Below are 15,296 nucleotides of genomic sequence, written 5' to 3' on the forward strand. Positions count from 1 at the left end.
AGCCACTGACCAAGAAACTCTTTTTTGCGCTGGAATTTTGAAAACAAAACCGAGCGTTTTCATTCAATCTCTCCTTCGCAAAACCTGATGACGTAGCTCGGCGGTAGCAGTACCGCCCAGTGACGATATTTGAATGCGGCTCATAGATTGGACCCGAGCATTGCGTGGGCACTCGATTTGAGCTCGTGATAATCTATAGCTCGAGAAGCATTCGGGTAGTGTCCTGTGTCCAATCGCTGCAATGACAACAGCCGAACCATAACAATGCCTGAAACTCAGCGCGTGTCCTGTGCCTTGCCAACCCCAGTGCAATGCTATGATCAACATTGGCAGCATATAATCGGCTCCAGATCACGTGGCCGCTTCTTCTGGCTGCGAGTTGAGGGGGTGAATTCTGCTCGTTTTTCTTTATTTTTTTTTTCTGCGACTTCGATTGCGTGTAGTGAAAAACGAACGGGTATTTCACAGGTCATTAACGTCGGGGATTCGTTCTAAGCGGTACTTGCTCAAAATACAAAAATTGTTGCATCGCCCCTTTAATGTTGAGGATGGCAAGTCGGAGCAATTCGGTTGCTGCGTGTGAACGCGGGCAGCCCGTGTTGCTGGTGTTGCGACGTCAAGTTGCTGGGTGAAATTGCTCCGTCTGAAGCGGCCCTTAACGACCTTCAAGGCCCTTTACAGTCGTGTGAATGGGGTATAATACCCCATTCACACGACCGTAAAGGTACCTTTAGCTGAGAGACCTTTATTTTTTGCGGTCAATCGATTCACAATCTTCCGCGCGTGGCGTGTGCTCGCGGCCCAAGAGCACGGGCTGATTTGCCGATAGCATAGGGGCCTAGGTTAAAGCTTTATGCTGACCGTGTGAATGGGGTATGAGAACAGGAGCTGGCCATGACTCCGGTTTTTACCTGTATAAAATGCTGCTAGATAATTTTACACAAATTTAACATTAAATATATATTTCAAATGTGATGACTAAAGCTCTATATCACATGCTATACCAGTCTGATTTGCTCGGTATGCGTTTGTATAAATAATCCTGTTCGCAAGGCGAGTGTAGTGTCCTTGGTACGTTGAGAAAACATCCATGTCTAGTATATAGTATCAATATATAAAGTGTATATATATATATAGGAAAAGTCTGAACACTGGATAAACTGAACCACAAGTTGAGGTTTAATACATTCAACGAGATGGGGCCGATGAGAGCATATCGGTAGAAAAGGGAGTAAAAGAAACTGAGTGGAAATCGTGGGAAGAGAGAATTGAAGGGAAATCAGCTTTAACAATGTACAGGGCTGTCACAGGTTCAGAAAATTAAGATTGAAATGATCCCCGTGCAAACAAAATTTATAATTTTGTTAGGACCGCTGACCGGACAATAGGTCCACACCCTGGTGGACGGATTCACTGTGAGGGGCGAGGAACGAGACAGATGTTGGATTTAAATAATGAACGCTTTACTTGACTCGCACTCAAAACCGCAACATCAAACACAAAAAAAGTAACAAACACAAACCAACTCCTGCCCTTCTCGTACGCGGCGCTTTACACGCAATGAAATTCAAGGGGAAAAAAACACTGCTTTCCTTTGCATGCAGGCACTACTCATACATAAAAAAAAATAACCGGCACAGCAACGGTTTAAAGGCATTGTCCACCCTGGACACTAGACAAGAACAAACAAACAAACAAAAACAATAAAGTAGAATACAATAATAGCTCTAAATGTTATACAATTCTACGAAAGTGAGTGAAGTCAACCTGGGTCCGGAGAGTGGTGTGGGTGACGCGGGCCCGTTGCGGCGCTGGTCGAAACGGGGAAGTCTGTGCGTGCTTCAATGCTCCGTGAGATGCTCCTCGGCACCACACTCGTCCACGAGCACACACTTGAGGGCCTGCAGAGCCGCTCCGAGCTCTTCCCGCCTTCTGTCGCTCCCAACTTGCGCGTCGCGTCCACCCACCGGTTCAGTCTCGGCATACACTGCCTCGACTTGGCTCAAAACCAAGCCGAGGTCCTCACTTTCCCATTTCTTTCCTTGACAAGACAACACAACAACAACAAAAAAGGGAGAAACCGCCCTAGTTGGGGACAGAACATTCCGCCACACCCTCCTCGAGAGTGGACCTCTCCCGCAGTTCCCAACTAGCGGGGGCTACAAGACAGCACAAGCCAATGGCCCCAGCTCTCCTGCTGACCCCGTGGGGCAATGGCCGTCCGACGACTGGATGCGCTCCCTCGTGAAGACTCAAAAAAAAAGATAAAAATAGTGAATTCTGTGACAAGGGCACAAAAGCAAGAATTAAAGAAGGAACAGTCGTATGATAATTCATTGGGGAGCTCGTTGCTGTTTGAAGCTATAATGGGTGTTCTAACAACGAAGACATATAGGGCTAAATTCCAGGAAATAGACACTGTGCGACGTATGCAGCTGCAATAGGGAAACTAAAGGACATGTAATTTTAAGGTGCACGGGGCTTCGTCCCACCCTTTTGGGAGGTGGGAGGATGATTACAGATTTGGAGGGGACTCTGGGATTTGCAGATACGGACAAATGGATAGGGAAAGAATTGCGGCAACTAAGAGAAGGTTTGTGGAAAAGATCTAGGGAGTAGGGAAAATACAGATAAAAATAAGCAATGGGAACACTTTAAAAGGGGGGAGGGTTGTGTTAGAAAAAAATTTATACACATTTAAAAAAAAGGGATGACGAACGGTTAGGCTAGGTGACACAAGCTGCCGCTCGTTACAAAGGATGTACCCATTACCATCCATCCATCCATCCAGGGAAGGCAGTAATTATCGCATGGAAGGCACTGTGTAGCTGAAGTCTCAGTAGAGCATGCCACAGAATCCACAGGTGGTCAAAACTAATCCTCAGTTTTGACTTGACTTGAGTTATAAAACCCTCAACATTGAATTTTTTTTATTTAGCATGTTTTGGGTTACAAGGTAGATTCTCTCAATGCCCTTTCCCGGATGGAAGGATGGATATTGGCTGTTTCCTTTATACTGGGTGGTAGCTTGCACCACCTAGCCTTAAATTACATAAAATTCTTCTCTCTCTACCTCCCTGCAACTATCACTTGACAGGCAGAGTAATTAAAAAAAACAAAAAAACCTTTGGGAGATTGGGCAAAAAAAATTTAAACACCGCCTCTTGCCTCCTCCCCCGGGCGAGGAAGTCTCCAAGTTTTCTCTAGTCAACCTTATCGGTGTTTCTCCTTGAACCAGACCCACTTGGCGACAGGTTTGAGGCTTTGGGCCATAGCCTTGGGGAGGGAGTCCCAATATTTCTCTGTCCCTCCTGTCCCCCAGCTGTGCTAATTGTTTGTCCTTATTTTATTTTCCCTAGACTGTATCCATTAGTTTTTCATTCTCCTCTTTGCAATTGTAACACTTCTCCTCCATTCTTCATTCTCGTCCGCAAATCCGAGCGCTGCCACCAAATCTGCTGACCCCTTTGGGAGAGCACGACAAAGACTTGTACATTCTAAAACCAGAGGCTGCATTGTTTCGTTCTGATTTTGGCATATATGGCACATAATATGTCCATTGTGCTTTGAATGCATAATTTCCATTGAACGTTTCGACTTTTGTACCATCAACTATATTTTTGCTTGCCGATTTCATGCGTCCCGGGTAAGCTAAAAATTTATATGTATCATCAGCTAACCTCCTATTTTTGATTGTAAATCTTCCCTTCATTCTTCCAAGCCTGCCCCCGGTGTGCCCCCTATATATATTACCCCCTCGGGGGTGAAGGACGATGCCCCTCCCTGGGGTTGGGGGGTTGAAGGTGATGTCATTTTTCTCACGGTGTGTCCTCTTCCCGGTTTCCAGTCCACGAACAGCACCGAGGGCTCTCACTCTTCGTCTCCCTCGTCCCTCAACGCTCCCCGCTATGGCACCATGGTGCCCAAGCGCATCTTTGTCGGAGGCATTTCTCCCACAGTGAGTATGGCAGACTTGTCGTTTCAGAGTTTTTCGTGGGTTGTTTCGGACGAAAAAATGACCAGATGCCACGGTTGCCTCGCCACACGGAAAACAGGTCTAAATGCGTGGCAGTAATTTAAACCTTTTGAAAGACGTTGACGAGCTTACTGTCAAAAGCTTACTGACGGGCCGGATGCAAAAGGGCGCCTGCGACCGTGTTGACGGCCTTCGTGACTGCGGAAGCAAACTACCGTATGTGACGACGGCAGGTACCCTTGTAACTTCTTCTGGAAGACAGTCTCTACTTTCGTGCAAAGGTGGCCTCACAGCTGGTGGGTCTCGTCTGGTCCGATCGCCTTTTAAAGCTGAGGGCACCAAATGGCTTTAGACGCGAGAAATTGTAAAAGATAAACGCCGGTCGATGCAATGTTCAGTGAACATTAAAGGGATACTTCAACAGAATTTGAAATATACCCGTCGTGTTCAAAAATAGGTTCAATATGATCCACAATATCCGTAGATGACAATTGCACGTTTGTATTTTGAGCCTGGTGGCCGTATTTTTCGTTATAAACGGCCCACTATGGCAGGCGCCTGTGGAGCGCCTACCATGCGTGACATCCAACGCAATCGTGACGTAGTTCGTCTCGGGACGAGCAAAGCTACGATGAGGCTGACGTCGAGAGGATGTCCTGGTTGTTCCAGCCACCGAAGCGGCTTTTAATCTTTTATAATCTTGTAGGACAATAGTGACTTCTGTGTTGCACAAAAGATTCTCAGAAAGAGGGGAGTTCCTCCTTCCCCACTTCTCTCGTGGTGGCCGGAGGCAAGACAGTTATCGTCACTACCTGTCAAGGTTCCTAGATGGGCATTACAAACGAGGCGTTAGCGACATCCACCAGGTGCTCTTTGCTAGTCGATTAGTTCTTTAAAGTTCCTTTTCATCTCTTTTTTAACAAGATATTGGTGCGTCTGTTATGATACTGCTCCTTTAAACACATCTAAATAAAAAAAATAAGCGCCGAAATTTCGTTGTAGTATCCCTTTAAAACAGTTGCCAGTAAGCGCCCGCCGAATTTGACTAAATGTCGACGCCGAAAACTCTAGGCCCTAAAAAATAAAGTGGTGGTTGATGCTTGTATCTCATTACCTTTCTCTCTCTCTTTTTCTGTAGACTACAGAGGCAGAACTTCATGAGCTCTTCTCGCGCTACGGCGTAGTAACAAACACAAAAATTATTGCAGATAGAGCCGGAGTTTCCAAAGGGTGAGTGTGTCGCTGTAATGGCATGTTTCATTACAGCCTATTGTGCGAGTTGGCACTTGCTTCTAGCTTGTTGAATACAAAGTCTTCATCTTCAAGGCCCTGAAAGCCTTTGTCCTTTCGTTAGCCCCCGAACATCAGTTCGAAACCGGACTCTGACCAGGAAATAAATTGTATGCTATAGAAGAGGCCAAGCTGACTACTCTAGTGGTCTTGGATTGAGAAGGCACGAGCGATGAGTGAGGTCGCCTCTGTTTCTGTTGTATAACCACCCTGGAAAGGGTGCAGTATTAAAAAGCCTGGAGGGCATTTATAAAATGGAATGTTTGAAAAGAATTTTTGGGAGCATTTTGGACTGAGATGCCACTTTAGGAGGATAGTCTTTCTTGTTAACTCTCGGAATGAAGCACTACTCAAATAAATACATTTTTTAAGGTAAATTAGAAAAGTAGGAATAAATTGTTTGTTCACTAATAACTGATTTAAATATACCGTAAGTACTAATAAACAAAATAAAGGAATAAAGCAGCACAGTTGACTTCCGCATGTCGCTTTTGAGACCAGTGTGGATGGACATTTCTTCAGATGCTTATTGTGTTTTCCGGGCTGTACCGTATTTACTCACATAATGAACACATTTTTTTTCCCCGAAAAATTTAAGCATATTGGGGGGGGGGGGGGGGGGGGGGGGGAAAGAGGGAGGAGGGAGTTCCTCATTACACGGGGTAAAATTTTTGCATTTACACAGTTCGTGCAAATGTCATATTAGGTGCCAATATGACACGGCAAGGTACTGTGTCACGTCTCCAGTGATGGAGGCGCACCCATGGCTGGTCGGGGGCGCGGCACAAAACCGTGCTTTGTAAATTGCAAACCTTTTGAGGGCGCTTTGGGGGTGCCTTTAGCTGGAGGAAAAGTGCCCTATGAAGCTCACTCAGTTTGAAAAGCAACAAGCCCGCTCGCACGGATCAAGTTTCGTTCACAGAGAGGCTACCAGACACTCTCAGCCTACAGTGCAGCATGCACCTCGCTGTGCCGTTCCGTTACGGATTAAATAAACACATTTACCCGCAGTATGCGAAATTAGGCCTAACCGCTTAAACAATCTCAATATCCGAAAGCGGACCACAGGCAGTGGCTTGTTTGTTGACATCAATGCAGCCGTTAGGCAAAGAATGTCCGGGGCTTGTCAATTCCTCGACCCAAGCTTCGTCAAGTGTGCTCGACGCTCGGTTTCACGATTGATCACTTCCGTAACTACAGCAACCACGCACTTGCGGCCATTACGTGTGCAGCCTGGCCTGGCTTGGCTTGACTTGGCCTGACCGCTTGGCGGCAAAAGAAAACTGGCTTGGTGGCTTGCTAAATTGGACGTAATTCGAGACTCGTGGATCCCAAAATTAAAGGTGCGTTCATTACAGGAGGGAAAAAGGAAGTCAAAATATTGTTGCCCGTTGTGGGGGGTGCGTTCATTATGCGAGTAAATACGGTAGTCCGCAGCCGGTACATAGTCCGCAAAGGCAAATTCGGGGTCGAAAATAAAAGTTTGTGCTTAGATAGTCCACACCGGGCGTATAGTATGCTCGCCGTGCATAGTCCACACCTGGTGTTTAGTCTACATTAAAATCTTCTGTACAGTTTGTGTACTATATCCCAGAAAATGCTGTACATAAAATGACTGTGCTCCCCCTTTAACAGACACAGAGAGGGGAAGAGAATGCTTCTTAAAAAAACTTGTGGATACAGCTTTTTAAGTGATGCAAGGTCTCAGTGCCTTCTTTAATTAAATGAATGCTCATACAAAAGCAAAGGATTGATTTTTTGTATGTCTGTGCAGAATTATAAGGTAGTAGTGCGATATATTTTAGCAAAATTTGGCACCTTTTTTAATTGTCCTTGCACGTTTTGCAGTTACGGCTTTGTGACATTTGATAGCGAGGAAGAAGCTCAGAGGGCACAAACATCTGTAAGTTGTCTTGTTTTTGTTTTGCTTTTTCCTTTGGACAGGGCTGTTAAATATTCTCTTAAAGAGTATGCTTCATTATATTGGTCTGTTGCTCAGAAGTTTGATGACTCTTTTGGCACTCTGTAAACTTGGAGCTAAGTGACCATTGCCCACCCTTTGTGGTGAATGGGAACCACAAAGACTGGATCGTGTTTGTTTGCCATGGGAAATGAATGTCTGCCATGGGAAATGCCCAACTTCGGTCAAAACCTGAAAATCTTCTGTATGTCTTCAGTCGCGGTTCAGTAAGCTAGCATATCATGAGCACATACTAAAGCACCAATACTTCTGTTGTGAAGAGCAGGGGCTCTCTGGATATTTAAATTGATCATATCTCGACTTCTGTTACTTTTGTCTAAAATTGTGCATTCAAAGGAGACTATTTCGGCAATGTAAGTAGAATACTTTTTCTGTAACTACGGGCTAATATTTTTGCTCAGTTTTTTTTGTTTTTTTTTGTCTTCAGCAGTACAATATGCAGAGCATCCCTGTGGTTGTATCTGCATTCCACATTGATTTTATTTTTATTTGCAGGGAGCTAATGTAATGCTCAGAGAGAGGAGACTGAACATTGCCCCAGCCATAAAAAAGCAGGTTAGTGGTTTTTATCTTAAAATCTTTTTTTTTTTTTCTGTTTAAATTTCTTCTGCGAAGATCTTAGTGAGTTGAAATGAAGAAATGTTCATGCTGGTCAGTTTTTTGTGTAGCAATTCTCACCTTGCTCTTAATTTGTTGCAGCCTTTTACACGAGTGTATGGTGAGTTGTTGGTTCTTCCTTTCAAATACTGCTTTGCAATGCAACTGCTAATAATTTAAAAAATTTTTTTTTTTCTTTCTTGCTATTCAAGTAAAAATTGTGTATTTAGGAATTGTAGTTGATAAAAATAACCTCGAGCACTTTTTTTCTATCTATATATAGTTTAAGTTTGGATTTGTCTTGGTTAGTGATTCCGAGATAAGTTGAAAGAACAGCTGTTTGTATACTTGATGATTGAAAAATAACCGCATAAATTGGAGAAGCTTAGGCTAGAAGGTCCTTAGGTCTAGGATTTAATCTTAAAGGGACCATGAAATGATTTTAAAATCGAATTTCATCCACCGCACGTCATAAAAGGTGTGAAAAGAAACAAAAGCACAAAAATAGGGAGCCAAAAAAAATTATTTGCTATAGAACTTTTAAAAGAAAACTGGACTCTTCTGCGCCTTCTTTTCTTCGCCTTTTCACTATGATGCATCCGCGGAAACGGAGCACGTCAGCCGAATCCATGTCGCCTATTGGGTAAGAGCCTACCTCACCAGCATTGCGATCGTAAACAATAAATAGCCGGCAAATGTTTCCTAAAAGTTTTGTTAAATAATATTCAGATCCACATTTTGTAGCATAATTAGAGATGTGTGGCGAAAATTGCCAAATTTGATAATGCCGAGAGCCAAGCGCCATCTATCGTGTGGTAAACGAAGCAACTACTGCACGTGTTCAGTAGGGCAGGGCCGACTTCAGTTCGACGACCAACGAACGTTTATTTCCTTTGATTTCCTTCCTCTCAAAACTCTGACTGACTGAACCTTTATTTTTCTACGTGTTCTCGCGTGTGCCGACTTCAAGCAGCAAGAAAAACGGTACTTAAAACAGACCACGACGAACAAGAACACTGGATCTACAAACACCCGAGAAAATTCATAGACTCCGACAAAGCGAACTGCTCAGAATATAGGCTTAGCAGGCACTCCGACTCGGCGCAGCGTTGCTTCGTCGAAAGACCGTCTGCCTACGATCGGCTGGCGTGCTGAATGGAATATGCCCACGCGACCCTTGTGGACCCTTCCCGTATTATAGTTTGATCGCTGACCTCAATTTTAGATTAAGAGGTGAGGTCAATCTCTTCCCCTTGTTTTCCGAGGCAGTGTTGACGAACACTCGTCGAAATGGGACCCGTTGATTCTATCTTCTTGTTTTGTGTGATATAGAGCTGAAATAAACGACGTATGGATTACCTTCGTAACACGGTATGTACACATTGTTATTGGTATGCCATTTTTATTCTGACAGACTGCACGTCACTGTCGAGCTATAACAGTTCGTGGGAGGTATGCGTCCAATGCCGGTCCAACCTTTCTTTGCCGAGTGTCGCGTCAGTATCGAGTTGCAGTCGTAAAAGAACGGTCCCGAAGCGCTTGCCAACAGCGCGAATACAGCACTTCCATCAAACGCGCGCGTCCTCTCCGAGTGTGAACAGGTATTTACGTGGCTCTTGCTGACACTTGTAGTTCAATCATATCTTTTTTAACGTCGGCTCGCTCCTGCATCTCCGAGGCTGCGAAAAACACCGCGGCAATTTGTTTCTATCTACGTCTCTTTGCAAACGACTGACACGGGCCGCCTTTTACCAACAATCAGTTGGGTTGACTTCTGGAATCTTCACCGGAAGACTTGCTGCACAAGCCGGTCGTGCGCTGCACTTCCCAACAGGCATACCGGCGTATGGGACTAGTCCCATGCTGTCACTGTAGCGCAACATATCTCATTGAATTTCGCTCAGCTGCAATGCGGCGATGAGAGGCGCCGATTCAGAAAATACGTCGGTGATATCAGCGCAGTAAAACCTACCGGCGCACCCCAACTCGTCGCCGCTAACGCTCCCATTCTCCTACTGCCGAGAGAACTTCTGCTTCCGGAAACAGCATACGTCACGGCTTGTTTTGCGGTCAGTTGGAGAAAAAGAAAAAGTCGATATTTCATTAATTTTTTGTGTAGAAGTTAATAAACCGAGACGAAAACGGATGCCTGTTCGGCATTCAGTGAACATTGACGGTTTAATGTAAAAGTTATCTGGAAAAAGTAAAAAGGTCATTTCATGGTCCCTTTAAGTGAGACTCCTCAGCTGTGGTGATTTGCACTGTATATTACGTGAAAGAACTGCAAGCACCATTTTGAGGCAGGTGTGGGCCCTTCAGAAGCAAGACGCAGGACAAGGACTGAACCGGCCATCTCTTCAAACTGGCATCTCGCAGAACAGCGGATCTAGAGAATCCTCATGACCTCTGTTCCACAATCGTGTATGAGCTGAGTTGCGCATATATAGGCTTCAGGTTCATAACGAACTGCTGTTCATCATGAAAGCAGTCAAGGGTTCGTGAGCTTCTGCCCTAATTTGCCCCTGTCTATACTTCGCTTCATCTTATGACGGACCGCAGAGGAAGCTAGTCGACAAGATCAATGCCTCACGAGTATTGCTTGACTCTTGGGATGCTGGTCTGTGATCGTTCACTCGCTGGATTAGCTGAGGTGGCCTGTAACGTTTACTGTGGTTCATCATAAAACAAAATATGGTACAAACCTGAGCTCTGGCCTAAAGGCCCGTTCACACTCTTGCGACCGAGTACGACTGAGAGAGACGAGATCTCTTAAAACTTCTTAAATGTTTTTAGAATGAGGGAACACACTGGCATTGTGGCGCCATCTATGCGGTGACCCTAGAACTGCATTTCACAAGAGTGAAGGTTTTGCGGGATTTCCGAGGTCAAATGTGCGTAATACCCATAGAAAGGCTCCTTTACAACATTGACAAAAGTTTTTCGAGCCAAGAAAGAAAGGATAATGCGCGAGAAATAAAAAAAAAATATGCCGGACTTCCGAGTTTACATTGCTTCCCAATAGATGGTGCCAGTGTGTTCTCTGGTTTAAGAAGTTTTAAGGAACCCAGGTTTAAGAGGTCGCAAGAGTGTGAGCGGGCCTTAATTTATATATACTTGCACCAGCTGTTTTTTTTTTTTTTTTTTTTTTTTTTTTTTTATTAGTTGCTGTGATGTGAAATGACAGTGATTGGGAATTCGTTGCATAGAGTTCTGCGCATCTTCAGATCCCACCCAATCTGTGCCAAATGGGACAATCCTGTACCACAACGGGATTCCATACACATACCACAATGGCATGGCCTTCTTTGTGACCCCCGAGACGGCATACCAGTATTCTGCCACCTCCCAGGTAAATTTCATTTATTTATTTCGGGTGCCCCTTGTGGCTCGTGAGGGCATTATAGTGTTGGAGGGGCAAGTGAGTAAATGGACATCTCAACACATCAAAGGAGGCACAAGTCTCGTATGGCGAAACACAGTTCCTGAAACTTGGCGAGCACTAAAACAGATACTCGTGCGGTACATAAGAAATAGACAATCTAAAATATATGTGGAGGAAGTTGCTCACGATACCTCGCTCACCAGGTGTCCTAATGTCGATCCTGGCGAGTGCGAGAACCTTCCTGGTATCATATTGGGCATGGTATCCGAACTTTCTGCTGAGCGAGCGTTATTGACCAATAGACAATTTTTTTTACTCATTTGCGTTTCCACAATAGGATGTTATTTTAGTGTGAACTTCTCACCAACACACGGATTGGGGGAGAGGTCTTGCGGCTTCTGATGTGCTTGTGTTCAGTGCTCCTTCATTTGCCGGTAGATTTCGGCTTCTACGCGGCAGCACAGCAACTCGGGTCCCGCAAAGGATGTGCGGAATGTTGATCGCTTGCGACTTAAAATTGCAGGCTATCTCAGCTTAAGCTTGTGTCCGGTATCACGTTGCCCCTGCAGTCTGTTTGTAGCAGACCGCCATCCTTTTTTGGTACAATTAACAGACTGGTGTTTTCTCGTTTTATTTTCTTTTGCAAATGGCTTTTGATGGTGAGCAAGCCCCTTTCTTCTCTCGTGTTAGCATACATCATCTGGTCAAAATACCTTAGCTCGCTCCGCGAGAGGTCTCGCAGCGATCGAAATCTCACCCCGGCCATAGTTGAAACAGTTAATCGTATCTCCTGGTGGCAGCCGGCTCTGCTGGCTTGTTCCGAGACAACCTGTGGAACTAGCCCGTAGGGAGTTGTGAGCTTGCGTTTAAAGCTTCTGGGCCCGTTTGCTCGAAGCCGGTTAACTTTAACCGCGGTTAAGCCCTTTCCTACTAGGTACCTACAAGTAACTAGAAAGTTTGACGAGGGCTGGATGAGCGATAGCTCCGTGTTTTATTATGGGGTGGTAGCTGGTGTCACCTACTGGCTGTAGCGAATATACGTGGCTTCCGTGGAAAGGTTCCCGAAATGGGGGGACCCAAAAAATGCGCGCTGCCTGGTTTTCGCGACGCAGCGCGGCATACATTTGAGTTTAAGAAACAATTTTTATTGCTTATGGTACAAATAATCGGCAAGGTAAAACTAAATTAACCCTTGTTTGGAATTTTTCTAAATATTTGGCTGTATGAAGTGAAGAAAAGCCTCGGTGGAAATTTCTTTCAGAGTTCGAAAGAGGACGACGAAGTTCAGTCCTAGAAACAATGAGAAAGAAGTGAGCAATGAAAGGCGGGCGGTACACCGGCAGCATGGTTGGCCAGCATGTAAGAACTGTATATAACACCATCATAAATTGAAAAAAACCTGTAACTCGGCTCCACTGAAAATTGACCTATTAGTAAATTACCCGAACATTGAGAAGAACACTGGAAGTGTAATTCTACGATCCGCGCGTGGTGGCCTTTTACTTACAAAAGATTTGGAGTAAATAATCATTATAAATCATTGACGAACGCGCGTGGACGGCAAAATTTGTTTTAGGCTATTTGCTTCAGAACAGTTATTACTGCAGACGCCAGCAGGTACAGCGCGTGTAACTAAATTCGTAGCATGCACCTCGGTGCTTTTTAAATTTAGCAAAAGGTCTATGGGAACACACTCTGCTTTTGTGTGCTATCAATACCCGGCCGATTGGGTCAAGGCAATCCATTTTCCAAAGACGTTGCCAGGCCGACAATTATCGCGTTCATTTAGGCTTAGGAATGGCCAGAGTCGAAAGTCTTATCTAAAAAATGCGGCGAGGTCATTGCTCCTGTTTTGCGTTTTAAGTGAGGTAAAGCAACGCGAAAACCTCCTGCACCATTCATTGCTGACTCACTCGCCCGCTACTGCAGCTACTACGACGTATTAGTTCCAAACCGAGCGGCGCTCACTCACCGGGGCACCGCCATGTTTCCCCGCCGTACTCACTCTGCCGGTCACGTGACCCAAAATTCCCCCTCGTAGGGAAATCCGGTTAACCGCGGTTAGTTAACCAGCTTCGAGCAAACGGGCCCTGGAGGACTGAGCTCGAAGTGTTGAAAACGTCAGCGGACAAGGCTTCTCAGCGGTTTCTCCGTTCAAAGAAGTGTGTTAGAAAAGCTTTTTTTCTTTTTTTTGTGCGCGTTTCTGCTATCTTCCAGACCACCACACCCGCTGCAACCACATCCAGTTACCCTGTGGTGTACCAGCCGTCCATGTACTATCCGCAGCACACGGCTTACCAGTACCAGAACGTCGTGAGTGTCTTGTTTTGTACTCTACACTGCACTATACTTTTGGTGAGCAAGTGATCGTGGGATTCTTTTTCTTTAACTTTTCTTTTATAATTGAAAGGCTGTCGTCAAAACTGCTAGTACGATGGAAAGACCTCGATTTGGAGCAGTAACCTAACGGACAGAATTTGTCTTTTTGGGTTACAAACGTTCTGTTCTCTATTACAGTGCATCCTGTATGCAGACTGTTTGCAGCACACGATGCTTCTACAATACAGCTGGTTCGGTTTTATTGCCTTTTGCAGATTCCGTCTCAGTGGAATGCTTCGAGTGGGCAGTGGAGGTGGGCACCTCCTGTAAGTAACCTTCCTTTTTTTTCTTCTTCTTACTTTCATTGTTTACTTTCCTTTTGGTAGCAGAAAAAGCCAAGGTCTGAGGAGCTTCGATTTTTATTCCATCTGTTGTATTTCAACCTGAGACTACCTATAGTGGAAACTACTTCAGTTCACTGCAAAGGCTGCCCTAGATAACATTGTTTAGCAGGGCAGGAAACCTTTCTCTCAACGTTCGACAGAATGAAGAAAATATTGTTCAGACTTGGGGCACAGCGCCACTCACAATAGGCACAAAACATTTGGAGAGTACTTAATGGAAAACACGATAGCAGAGGCTGCAGGCGTGAGTTCGTCGCTTTAGAAGCAGTCTCTGCTTTGCGAACGCTCATCGGCAAAAGCTCTTATAAAGGGGGGAGACAACCCAGAAAAAACAACTTCTGCCAAAAAAAAGTTGATTTTGAAAAATGTCCTATTTACTTCCACCAACATTAAGAGAGTATTCCCAAACAGTTTCATTAGTTTACACTGCATAGTTCATTTTTTATAAATTATTTTCGGTCCACCGATGCTAAAGAAAAGGTAGAGGTTGGAGCACTTTGAACACATTTTTTTTTCCATTCCACTTTTTGGCATAAATTTCACTTCAGGAAAACTATTGTTTTGTTATTACATAACTTTGATTTATTTTTGAGTTTTTCTGGGGTGAAATTTTAAGGGGAACATAGGTATGAGCTTGTATTTATTATTTTTGTCATTTTTCATGCTCAAGAACTAGAGTTTTAGACAAAGGATGGAAATTCAAAAGCAGTATTTGTGTTTATGTGGCTTTTTTGTCATGAAAGATGGCATAGTAGAGAAACATAGCTCCATAGCTATCTGGCTCTGAATTGTCCTAAAGCAATATAACACATGAAAATGAAGTCATAAGTAATTTCAAAACAATAGTTTTCCTACTCAGATACGCCCACTTTAATCTTTAAACATTTGCAATCTTTTTTTTTTTTTTTTTTTGCACTTTATTTAGGTTTACAAAATTTGGCACAAATGTTCTCAGCAGAAACAAGCCCTGTAAATGTAATCTAAATCAGACATGTGGTTCAATCGTTCACTTTTTGGGGTAGTGTCCTCCCTTAAAGCCTCTAGCTTGCGCCTGAAGCATTAAGTTTGTGCTACAGCGAATGGCTGCAAAGTACAACTTTCTGTATCTACATGCAAATCTAGAGCAAGTCAGGGGGTCTCTTTTCTCTAATTAGCTTATAGTCATTGACAGAATGGGAACGGCAGGGGTGCCTTTCAGACGTCCCACCTCCAGCACAAGCTTCTTAACTTTTATAGCACTTCAGTGTTTTGCGAGCCGCTCTGAATGTTCACGCACAGCCGAAAGACTTCAAAAGGCAACTGGCCAATTCTGGAGGCGGGACATCAGTAAGGGATGCCTTGCCATTC

At 44.4% G+C, this 15,296-nt stretch overlaps 1 protein-coding gene across 5 annotated transcripts in view; it reads left to right on the forward strand.

Moving 5' to 3' along the window:
* The window catches only part of LOC8035319 (protein boule-like), a 31,759-nt gene that overhangs the window by 3,732 nt on the left and 12,731 nt on the right, over positions 1-15,296 (forward strand). For all 5 annotated transcript variants that reach the window (XM_042294002.1, XM_029977499.4, XM_042294001.1 and 2 more), the window contains exons 2-9: positions 3,848-3,958; positions 5,115-5,206; positions 7,115-7,169; positions 7,743-7,802; positions 7,947-7,965; positions 11,069-11,193; positions 13,444-13,539; positions 13,821-13,871. In XM_042294002.1, the coding sequence (XP_042149936.1) occupies positions 3,848-3,958; positions 5,115-5,206; positions 7,115-7,169; positions 7,743-7,802; positions 7,947-7,965; positions 11,069-11,193; positions 13,444-13,539; positions 13,821-13,871 (609 nt within the window). The remainder of the gene's footprint in view (positions 1-3,847; positions 3,959-5,114; positions 5,207-7,114; positions 7,170-7,742; positions 7,803-7,946; positions 7,966-11,068; positions 11,194-13,443; positions 13,540-13,820; positions 13,872-15,296) is intronic.

Source organism: Ixodes scapularis, unplaced genomic scaffold, assembly GCF_016920785.2.
Source record: "Ixodes scapularis isolate PalLabHiFi unplaced genomic scaffold, ASM1692078v2 PGA_scaffold5__190_contigs__length_132052651, whole genome shotgun sequence".
NCBI classification, from domain to species: domain Eukaryota; kingdom Metazoa; phylum Arthropoda; class Arachnida; order Ixodida; family Ixodidae; genus Ixodes; species Ixodes scapularis.